At 42.6% G+C, this 12,164-nt stretch overlaps 1 protein-coding gene across 1 annotated transcript in view; it reads left to right on the top strand.

The window, feature by feature from the left end:
• Positions 1–7,934: 7,934 nt before the first annotated feature.
• The window catches only part of UNC80 (unc-80 homolog, NALCN channel complex subunit), a 417,216-nt gene continuing 412,986 nt past the window's right edge, over positions 7,935–12,164 (top strand). Inside the window, 1 exon segment of the mRNA XM_030209474.1 lies at positions 7,935–8,026. Within this exon segment, the coding sequence (XP_030065334.1) occupies positions 7,935–8,026 (92 nt within the window).

Consider the following 12,164-nt stretch of genomic DNA (forward strand, 5'->3'; position numbering starts at 1 on the left):
GTAATGGTTAGAATATAAAATGGCCACAGAGATATCCGTGCAGAGCAGAGGGGTAGTGTAACAGTTAGAACAGTGGGTTGAGACTCAAGGGACCCAGGTTCAAATACCACCAGGTTTTTGTAGTTGTTTTTTTTTGTTTGTAGTTGTGAGCCCTCCAGTAACAGAACAGAAAAATACCTACAATACCTGAATGTATGCCACTTCAGGCTTTCTTATATATTCAGATACAGTAGGTATTTTTCTATCCCTAGAGGGCTCACAGTTAAAAAAAATTATATATATATATATATATATATATATATATATATACAAAAAAGCTGAAGTGGGATTTCAACCTGGGTCCTTGGTGTTCTCAGTCCAAAGCACTAACCATTAGGCTAGTCCTCAGATCAGCAAACTGCTCTCATAAGAATGTCTATAGTACCTGAACTGTCATAAATCCTGGAATCCCTTGCCGGATCTTCATTGGGAAAGAGGAAGGGGGGACAGCAACCATTGGAGGATAAAGAAGTTGTCATGCCTTAATCCGTCCTGTGGCCAGCTGCTCAATGAGAACATCTTTCTGTAACCTGGATGTGCCCAAGTACCAGGTCTAAATAGCATCTATCTTTTTAAACATGGATGTCCCTTTCGCTTCTGAGATTGGAGTTGGACGTCCATGTTTTTGCCCCTCCCTAGTCCCACCCCATTTACAAAACAACAAACCATCTATCCTTTTTTTTTAAATGGCCATTTGCTAGATGTTTCTGTGCTTTTATCTATTTGATCCATTTTGGGGGGAAAAAAAGCGAAAAACATAAAAAATCAAGCCATTGGGATGTAGGAGGAGCCAGCATTTTTAGTAGACTGGCAGCACAAACATCCCAGCAGAGCTGTGGAGCACCCTAGGGGGCACTGCAGTGGACTTCACATAAAAGCTCCCAGGTACACATCTCACTGTTGCTCCTTTGTATTGTAGAGTAAGCCCTCCAAAGCCTACTGTACCTAACTATATACCACTACAATAGCCCTTATGGCTGCAAGTGTCACCTATATGTGGGTATGGCAAGTTTTTGGTGGGTTTTTGAAGGCTGATACATTCCACTACAAGTGTAACAGAGTGGATTATGGGCCTGGGACCCCTTCTCTACACTGCACTGCACCAACCACTAGGCAACCCCAGAGACCTGCTTGCTGCACTAATAGGACTGGCTATAATATCTGAGGCTCTCATAAAGACTGGTATGTACTGTTTCTTTTACATCTTTGGGGGTGTAAGGGAGACAGTGACCTCTGGGGGAGTAAGGGGAGGTTATTCCTTTATTCCTACAGTAGCCATTTAGGGCACTTTTTTGTGACTTAGTTGTTATCAAACAGGTCTAGCTCAAAACGTCTTAGTTTTAGTCCTGGACATTTTTGTTTAGTTCCATTATGGCTGAAAAAACATCCAGGAAACCCAAATCCCACCTTTAACACCCCCCCAACACACCCCCCCCCCTTTGAGATTTGGATGCACTGTAGATGAACAGCACAGACAAACTTCTGGAAAATGAGTTTCAAAAACTACCAATCTGGACATTTTGGTGAGAAAAAAGTCCAAATGCTGCTTTATGCCACTTTTTAAGATGTCTTTCTCTTTTGAAAATTAGGCCCATAGGCACCTAGGTGTCTTTCTAAAATACCAGCATAAATCCTACAGAAATCAGGGCTGAAATGAAGCTACAGATATTTATACCTACTTGGAAGCAGGTATAAATGTTCACATAAAATAATGTACATGGATAAATCGTGACTCCAGTACTGAAAAACAGAGATGCAGACAGATTTGCAAAATACAATCCAAACCAGAAAAAGACCTGCTATTCAGTAAACTGGGAAATAATTCAATTTAAAATGGAGGAAAAGGCCCATCATAAACCTTTAATTATGACAGAGAAACACAGTGGCATCTCTAGACAGAAAAATTTGGGGCAGCAATAGGGGGCGTCAAGCCAAAATGACATTTCTGCACATCATATCCCTCTTCCCCCTACTTTTAAATTAGCAATTGAAGACACCATGACCTTATATATATCAAGGAACACTCCTTCCAAGCCAATTTTAGCTACCCAGTAAAAACACAATTATAATTGATACCCCACCCCACCCCCAATCACTCAACAGATTCTTCTTTATGGAAATGAAGTTGGATTATCTCCAGGATTGGAGATAATCTCAATATAATCACTGCATCTTATTTTGTATCTCAACACAACATTGCCCAACAATGGAGTGATATCCCTTACAACACACCATACAAAATATCTTCAAACTGTGATTATGTACCAGGTCCATTTGGATCCCGAATGTATAAGAGCAAGAAAACTCACAGACTTACAAATGTCAGAAACACAGACTCACAAATGACAGACACACAGCAATTATAAAAATAATACAGACATTTATTAGCAGATTAAATATACATCACCAAGCCTGGCTTCATTCTAGGCCAGCTTCAGCTAGGGAGTCCTTTTCAGCGATTTCCTAGAAGATTTTGCTTTGGAACAAACCTCACGCATGTCCGCAGATGACTCCCCTGAATAGGGGTCTCCCAGGTATTTTTATAGTCCATTTCTAAATAGCACATGACTAAACAGCATATGGCTAAACAGCACATGACTCATAGTCAGGGCCTTTGACTCCTCATGTGATGCTCCTTCTTGTAACTTTCCAATCCCCATCCTGTTTTTTTTCCAGTCCCAACTGTCATTAATCACAATAGAAGCTGTATTCTGTTTTTCTCTGTCTTTTGCAAAGATGCTGACCTGCAGAGTCTCTGCAAGAGTTGGGCTAAGCTATATATTTTCTACTTTTAGAAAGAGGTCACCTACAGGTCAGATTCCACACTGATCCTACCTTGACTCCTCACAGATCATCACCTCAGGAACATTATATTCTCCTTCCACTGCCAGACACTTTCTTTAAAGCAGACATGTTGTTGTTTGTGTGGTTACTCTACAGGATGTAAAGACCAGAAGCACAGCGAGGTTTTGACATCAGGGGGAGCAGATCTTTGGTAAAATAAGTGCTGGTGCAAGGCCATAGCCTGCTTTTAAAAAGGGCCAGACACTTTGCAAAATAACACAAGATCCTGAAAAGGACACTCAAAACCTATACCGCCATTAGCTAACTCGCAGATCATAGTGGTGCACAATATCTAAAAACAAGCAGGAGATAACAGAAATGAACTACAATATGAATGGGACAGCCTGGAAGGATCACTCATACAAGAAAGATGTAGGTTCAGAGAGGAATAGGGAAGGGGAAGAACAGGGAAAAACATGGAGTAAAAGGTCATAGTATGAAGGGAAAAGTACGGGAGGAGAAAAAAAGAAAGAAATATTGCAGGAACCAGGTGAAGAACAATGAATACCTCAGAATAGGTCAAAAGCTTGCTGAAATAGCCAGGTTTTTAGGGCAATTGTAAACTTTTTGAATGAAAATTCTGCACGGATCGGGAGTGGCATAGAGTTAAATGAGAAAGGTGCTGCAAAAAAGAAAGCCCGATGGTGGGTAGACATCCATCTGAGCAACATGGGTACTAGAACAGAGGCAGTGGTCATTGATAGAACAAAGTAGCCTTGCAGGGGAGTAAGGGATAGTGAGATTAGATAGATATTCAAGGTGACCTAATCAATAAGTTTTAAAAGCAAGTATGAGAGCCTTAAAGATGACTTGTTTTTCTACTGGGGGCCAGTGGGACTTGATAAGGAGGGGGAGACATGATCATATTTCTGGGTGTGATGGAGTAATTTGACAGCAGTGTTTTGAAGAGTTTGAAGTTTCTTGAGAATTGACTGGGAGTAACCAAGATAAGCAATGTTACAGTAGTCAAGCCTGGTGACAAAGAGAGAGAGAGTATCAGAGAATGAAAAGTGTCATGATCAAAAAACCTACTGATTGAACAGAGTTGACGAAGTATGAAAAAACCTGTCTTACATAACCCTGAAATCTGTTGTGAGAAACTATGTTGGGAATCCAGAATGATGCCAAGATAGTGGAAGGATGCCACTGGGGAGAGGGTATGCCCAAAAAGGTTATGGGAAGAGAAGGGGGAGAAAGACCACTCATGAACCAACACACTACTGTCTTTTCCTTATTTAATACTAATCTGTGAGAGTATAGCCAGTCTGAGATAAGAGAAATGTAGTCTTGTAAAGGTTGAATGGATGGTGAGGTAGAGTTAGTAGGATAAATCAGTAAGATATCATCTGCATACAAATGGAAGGTGACCCCTCTTAGTTTGGATAAGAGTTGCCAAAGGGCTCAGGAAAAGATTAAAGAGAAGGGGAGAAATAATTGATCCCAAGAGCATGGGAGGTGGAAGAAACTTATCATACCAAAACAACCCTAACATCTAAGAAAAGACAGTGCTATAAAATAAATATTACACTAGAACACCAATATACTTACTACTGGGAACCTAGAATAAGCTGGACTTTTACAGATTCCTACACACACATTACATGCTAGCAGCATCCTTCACCTCAGTCACACATGCAGAACATGGACAGACCCTTACTTCATATAAAATAGGGGAACCTCAAAAAAAAAAACCTCATGCAGACAAAAATTTTATTTTTGTTACATTTGTACCCCGCGCTTTCCCACTCATGGCGGCAGGCAATGGAGGGTTAAGTGACTTGCCCAGAGTCACAAGGAGCTGCCTGTGACGGGAATCGAACTCAGTCCCTCAGTTCCCCAGAACCAAAGTCCACCACCCTAACCACTAGGCCACTCCTCCATGTTATTTTGAAGTTGCAACCCTCTCTAAGCAATGAACATATGGGTAAAAGAGAAACAGAAATATATTTCTCCTGTACTCTGCTAAATGCAAAAATAGAAAAGATGTACATCTGAAATGGACACATTTCAATCCTTAAAAAGAATACAGTTAGGGTGGGCTTAGGGTTAATATTGGTAAATGGTTAGAGTAAGGGTTAGAATTAGGTTTAGTGTTGGGATATGGTTAAGGTTAGGATTAAGTTTAAGGTTGGGATACATTTATGATTAGTGTTAGGGTTGGGATACAGTTAGGATAATGTTTAGGGTTAGGGTTGGGATATGGTTATCATTAAGATCAGGGTTAGGGTTAAGCTTAGAGTTGTGGTTTGGGTCGGGGTAATGATTAGGGTTAGGGTTGGGATATGGTTAGGATTTTGTTTAGGGTTGGGTTTAGGGGTTAGGGTTAGAGATAGACTTAAAGCTGGGATACAGTTAGGATTAGGGATAGCATTAGGGTTGGAGTTAAGGTTGGGATACAGCTAGGGTTAGAGTTATGGTTAGGGCAATGGTTGGGATATTGTTAGGGTTAGGGTTGGGATTTCTTCTTTCTGCTCTTTTCATCTTCCCTTTCATCTTTATATCTATGCTTCTTTTCCCCTTCCTTTCTCTTTTTTGCCTTTATTCCACTCATTTCTGATTTTGCTTTTTAATGTATTTATAAATGACCTAGAGATGGGAATAACTAGTGAGGTAATTAAATTCGCCGATGACACAAAATTATTCAGGGTCGTCAAGTCGCAGGAGGAATGTGAACGATTACAGGAGGACCTTGCGAGACTGGGAGAATGGGCGTGCAAGTGGCAGATGAAGTTCAATGTTGACAAGTGCAAAGTGATGCATGTGGGTAAGAGGAACCCGAATTATAGCTACGTCTTGCAAGGTTCCGCGTTAGGAGTTACGGATCAAGAAAGGGATCTGGGTGTCATCGTCGATGATACGCTGAAACCTTCTGCTCAGTGTGCTGCTGCGGCTAGGAAAGCGAATAGAATGTTGGGTGTTATTAGGAAGGGTATGGAGTCCAGGTGTGCGGATGTTATAATGCCGTTGTATCGCTCCATGGTGCGACCGCACCTGGAGTATTGTGTTCAGTACTGGTCTCCGTATCTCAAAAAAGATATAGTAGAATTGGAAAAGGTACAACGAAGGGCGACGAAAATGATAGTGGGGATGGGACGACTTTCCTATGAAGAGAGGCTGAGAAGGCTAGGGCTTTTCAGCTTGGAGAAGAGACGGCTGAGGGGAGATATGATAGAAGTGTATAAAATAATGAGTGGAATGGATCGGGTGGATGTGAAGCGACTGTTCACGCTATCCAAAAATACTAGGACTAGAGGGCATGAGTTGAAGCTACAGTGTGGTAAATTTAAAACGAATCGGAGAAAAGTTTTCTTCACCCAACTTGTAATTAGACTCTGGAATTCGTTACCGGAGAACGTGGTACGGGCGGTTAGCTTGACGGAGTTTAAAAAGGGGTTAGATAGATTCCTAAAGGACAAGTCCATAGACCGCTATTAAATGGACTTGGAAAAATTCCGCATTTTTAGGTATAACTTGTCTGGAATGTTTTTACGTTTGGGGAGCGTGCCAGGTGCCCTTGACCTGGATTGGCCACTGTCGGTGACAGGATGCTGGGCTAGATGGACCTTTGGTCTTTCCCAGTATGGCACTACTTATGTACTTATGTACTTATGTACCCCTCATTCTTCCTTTTTTCTGACCCTTTACTCCTTAGTCTCATTCTTTTCACCCTTATCTCCTTGCCAGCTTTTCCTATCTGGCTCTCATCCACTCTGCAGGACTCCCATTGCTCCCTCTGTCTCTCTCCTTCCCCAGTTTCCTATTTCCTCTCTTTCACCCACTCCCTGGACCCCTATTTTCATCCTTTGTACTCACCTTCACTGCCCTCATCTTCCCTCCACTGCCTCTAATCTCCTCACTAGCCCCAGCTCCATCCCTGTCTCTCCTTATTTCCCGCCCTTGCCTCCAGGCCATGCTTCTGTCTCCTATAGCCTCTCGTCCACCTTTTTTTAAATCTCATTCTCAGCCTCATTGAACCCCTTCATGGACTCACCCCTTCTTCTCTCATACCCCTCCACAGTATCCCCATACTTTTTCAATATGTCTCATCCTCACTCCATTTCTCACACTATGTCTCAGGCTCTTCCTACACTTTATCCTCTTTTCTTACCATGTGTTTAAACCAGCCAGCATAATGCAAAACCTGATTGTGACAGCTGGCATACAGATCAGTGCCATGCATAGATGTCATAACTGCTGATAGCATGCCTGCTGTCCAAATAAAAAATAAATGTAGCCATGGCAGCACCTCACACTGACCTGTCCTGCAATCTCCCCCCCCCCCCCCCAAAAAAAAGCTTACTTACCTCAAAGGCTCATCCTAAGTAGCCCCCTTTGCAAAGTAACCCCCATACCTCACTTCTCCTGTCTCTACCCTTCCACCTCAACGGGATTTCAGGGGTCTCTCTGAAAGTCTACTGGTCCCAGATGGGAGTAGCTCCCCTTCACCCCTGTCCCGGTACTGCCCTGGGTCCAAAATAACATTGATAACCCCTAGCACAGTAGGAGATGGGACGATCATGTTTTTTTTTTTTTTTTTTTACAGTTATCTCAAATCTGTCCTTTTTTTTTAATACCCTATTTTTATAAGAAGGGGGGATAGCGAAAAGGGGGAAGATATGGGCTTGTAATCTTTCTTCCTCGAGAAATTCGCACCTTCAACTTCAAAATAAAATCTGCAAGACGTTCAACACCTAGGAGTGTTCCAAAGTATGTGTAACAATATGGTCTGTCCTAACCACCACCCTCTACTCATGGTTCGCTCGCCCTCCCTTCTTCCCAGCTCCGTGGTTTCATAGCCGCCTCTTCCTTGCACTGATGGTGGTGGCGCTGCAGCAGCTGGTCGCTGTCCAGAGACGGAGGTGCTGAAACCCTGGAGAGCTCTAGGCGGAAGCGACTGGTATCTTCTTTGCCACGGACCGCCAGGCTCTCGCTTTCAACCTATTCCCGGAGCCATATTGTAGCGAGAGAGCTTTGAGAACTGCGGGGAAAACGGCTGGGGGCTGCTTGACACAACTGGCAGGAATGAATAAAGCTAAGGACAGATTCCCAACATGGTGAAGAGAAAAAGCTCGGAAGGACAGGAGCAAGATAGCAGCAGGGGCATCCCGCTACCCATCCAGATTTTCCTCTGGCGGCAAACTAGGTAGGTTTAATGAAAATAAATAAATAAATCTGAACTTACAGTCCATTTCGCATTTAACCCGTTTTTGCTCAAAATTTCCACTGCCTGTGAAACCTGAGCCTCTGTTCTATTATAAATCAACCCGAGCTCTAACTCCAGTGCTAATAAAAGGTTAGTGATAATCCTAGCTCTATAAGAAAGCAAAAGCTTTTGCACCTATCAGTTTGCGGGTTATATGCAAACCATTTTATGACTGTTTGGTACGTATTATAGATATTACAACGGAAAGCTAAGGATTCCTTATTTAATAATGCGTAAACAGCCGAAAGCTTCCATTGCTGAACAAATCCACTTAGCTGCTATTCGAACTAAATGATATGGTGCTTCCTGACGCCTCTGTTATATATATATATATTTTTATGATCGGAGTGCGACGTTTTATTTTCTTACGTTGAAGGCGAAAGCGCATCCCCAGGAAGGACGAAAAGCTGAGCTTCTGGAAGCTTGAGCGCTGCTCTCTGTTTTTTGCTGTTGGTGCACAACTACTTGTTGGAGACTGCAGGCTATAATATATGCTTATTTTCTAACGTTTTATGCTTGATAGTCTATGGATGCAGCAAATTAATTACACCATCCATAATTAGGTTAATATTTGTGAGGGATGGGTCCAATATTTGTTTAAAAATGCATGAACTGAAGTCAAATGCTACCTTCTGCAGTGAAGTAAATATTTTCTAAAAAATAATACATTGCACTTTATTGATGGGTTTCCGTGTCTGTTCTATCTCGTTTTCTTGCGGTTTTTGCACCTGCAGTCTACACCAGCATTAATACTTAGGGATCCTTCTACTAAGCTGCTTTAGGTGCTAACTGTACCTAGCACAGCTAAAAAATGGAGTACCGTAGGACACACTCAGGAGTACTGTTGTAACTTCAAAATGTGTATGTGATAACCATGCACTAAATATTTTTTCTATTTTTCTTTGAAGGAGATGTTTCAGGGGCAGAGAGTGGGTGTTCCTGTACTAACCAGTTAGTGCACAGTAATGAAGATGCACTAACTGGTTAGTGCAGGGATACTGTCAGGCTTATTTTCTAAAGAGAAGGGCACCCATCTTCCAACACAAATAGGGAAATGGGTGTCCTTCTCCCAGGGTCGCCCAAATTGGCATAATCGAAAGCCAATTTTGGGTGTCCTCACCTGCTTTCCGTCGCGGGGACAACCAAAGTTTACAGGGGTGTGTCTGCAGCGTAGCAAAGGCAGGATTAGGGCGTGCTTAACACATGGGTGTCTTCGTCCAATAATGGAAAAAAGAAAGGTGTCCCTGACAAGCACTTGGCTAACTTTACTTGGTCCATTTTTTCTTATGACCAAGCCTCAAAAAGGTGCCCAAACTGACCTGATGACCACCGGAAGGAATCGGAGATAACCTCCCCTTACTCTCCCAGTGGTCACCAACCCCCTCCCACCCTACTTTAAAACATGTTTTGCCAGCCTCTATGCCAGCCTCAAATGTTATACCCAGCTCCATGACAGCAGTATGCAGGTCCCTGGAGCAGTTTTATTGAGTGCAGTGCACTTCAGGCAGGCGGACCCAGACCCATCCCCCCTACCTGTTACACTTGTGGTGGTAAATGTGAGCCCTTCAAACCCCACCAGAAACCCACTGTACCCACATGTAGGTGCCCCCTTTCACCCCTTAGGGCTATGGTAGTGGTGTACAGTTGTGGGGAGTGGGGTTTTTTTTGGGGGGGGTTGGGGGCTCAGCACCCAAGGTAAGGAAGCTATGCACCTGGGAGCAATTTGTGAAGTCCACTGCAGTTCCCCCTAGGGTGCCTGGTTGGTGTCCTGGCATATGAGGGGGACCAGTGCACTACGAATACTGGCTCCTCCCATGACCAAATAGCTTGGATTTGGTCACTTCTGAGATGGGTGAACTCAGTTTCCATTATCGTCGAAAATCGGGGCCGGCCATCTCTAAGGTTGACCATCTCAACATTTAGGTTGACCATCTCTAAGGTCGACCTAAATGTGGAGATTTGGGCGTCCCCGACCATATTATCGAAATGAAAGATGGCCGCCCATCTTGTTTCAATAATACAAGTTTCCTCGCACCTTCACGGGGACATCCTGCGAGGATGGCCCCAGGAAAACTTGGGCGCCCTATTTGATTATGCCCCTCTGTGTGAGCCCTTACCACCTACATAATGGATGGTGGTAAGTACTCATCTGGTAATTTTTAAAAATGACTGCACATTAATGGCAATATTAGTGCATGATCATTAACACAGAAAAATAGAACATATGACATTTTACAGCTATGGTGAAAATGGGCTTAGCAGATGGGAAAGACCTGCATAATAGTGCACTAAAGTCACTTTTTATTGCAGCTTAGTAAAAGGACCCCTTAATTTCTTTTCAAACATCAAGTCATTTGATCTTACTGTGGCAATATTTCACCTAATATGTATGGAACAGACAACACCAGCAGCTTCAAGAAGTGCCAGAAGTGTGGCAAGATAAGGTTGGATAGAGACACCCATAATTTGTGTCTGTTATTCCCTGTGCCCAAACATAATATTCTTAGTTGTACCAGCTGTCAAACAAATGACATCTAGGGGTGTTATGTAGTCATCAAGAGCATAATGTTCAGATAAGTTCAGCCGAAGTGCATTGAGATCAGAGGAACTGACCCTAGAGGACCTGAGATATACCAGGTGCTGTAGAATTAGCACTAAGGAGATGAAGGCACATTTGGATCATGTGATTACCCTAATGATTGGTTATAAGCTAACTCACTTGTCTAGATGATGATTTGCGACTAAGCATCCCTCATATTCTTTGTAACACTGGTAATAAGAGAAGACAAGGACCACATTCTTGAAATATATTATAATTTATTGTTAATATTAATACACACACACACACACATATATATATATAAAGCGCTGCGTACGACTGATAGCGCTATAGAAGTGATTTATAGTAATATATATATATATATATATATATATATATATATATATATATATATATATATATATTGGCAAAACAATTACAAAACTTACCAGCAAAACTTATCAATGCTTGGCAGAACAGTTAGGTAGCAATAGCAGTGCAACTAATACTTATTCTTGATACAACACTAACAGAGAAACAATAATAACCTAAGGAGCTACCTGCCAAAGGTCTAGACTCACACATGAACTTAGCAATGCTTTCTGTCTAACCACCTGGATCATAGGAAGAATAACGTTGTCCTCACCCATTGGATGCACTTTGATAAGTCTGTTGCTCCCTCTTGGACTACACACTGTTTCATAGCTGGCTCTTGGACAAGGTCATGTACATAGGATTTCTGTGCTCCACAGTGTTTTTCAGTCCATGTTTGTAGTAGAAAGCTGTCTCAGCAATGAAGCTGGAATGCACACAACCCTTCTCTGGAACTAGTCTTAGCTGTGGATAAGATGCTACCCAGTATTGGTTCTTACTCAGTATGGCACATACTTGTAGTTCAGGGTCATTTATGAGCACTGAGTGTCCCTGTCTCTCTTTCATCTACTCTCTGTCCTTCCTGAGAGTCTTCCTGTGTGATCCCTGCCTGAATGTCTCAGCCAAAATCCATGATATAGAGGACATTGTATCACGCATAGAACAATTCTCTGATTGGATGAGCTGGGCACACAAAGCCTTGTATGTATAGGTGTACACTTGGGCAGTAGATGAGGTAAGGTCTTGGCTAAGTAGGACCCACTGAGCTGGCTAGATGGTGATTGTTATCAGCTAGGGCCAGGATAGCTGTCCAGCAGATAATATAATAAGGCTCCTGGCCTTGCAGATGGCCCTCCTTATCAGAGCTAGTACTGCTGGCACCTCTAATGAGGGTCACCTCATTCCTATGTCATTATAAATCTCAATCTGTAGGTTTCACACCAGAGAGACAGCACAGATGTTCTTTGGAATGTCAGGCTGACCATACACAAAGGAAGTCTTGTAGTAGCCACGACAGGATGGTTATGTTGCAGTTAGAGTTTGGTTCATATGCCTCAGTTAGGCTATACAGGCCTTATGCATACAAACAGGTATGGGCAGTATATACTCCTACAGAGACACTGACCTCCTTTGAAGTAAAGCACTGATAGAGGCCAAAAGGACCAA

The sequence above is a fragment of the Microcaecilia unicolor genome, chromosome 7, assembly GCF_901765095.1.
Source record: "Microcaecilia unicolor chromosome 7, aMicUni1.1, whole genome shotgun sequence".
NCBI classification, from domain to species: Eukaryota; Metazoa; Chordata; class Amphibia; order Gymnophiona; family Siphonopidae; genus Microcaecilia; species Microcaecilia unicolor.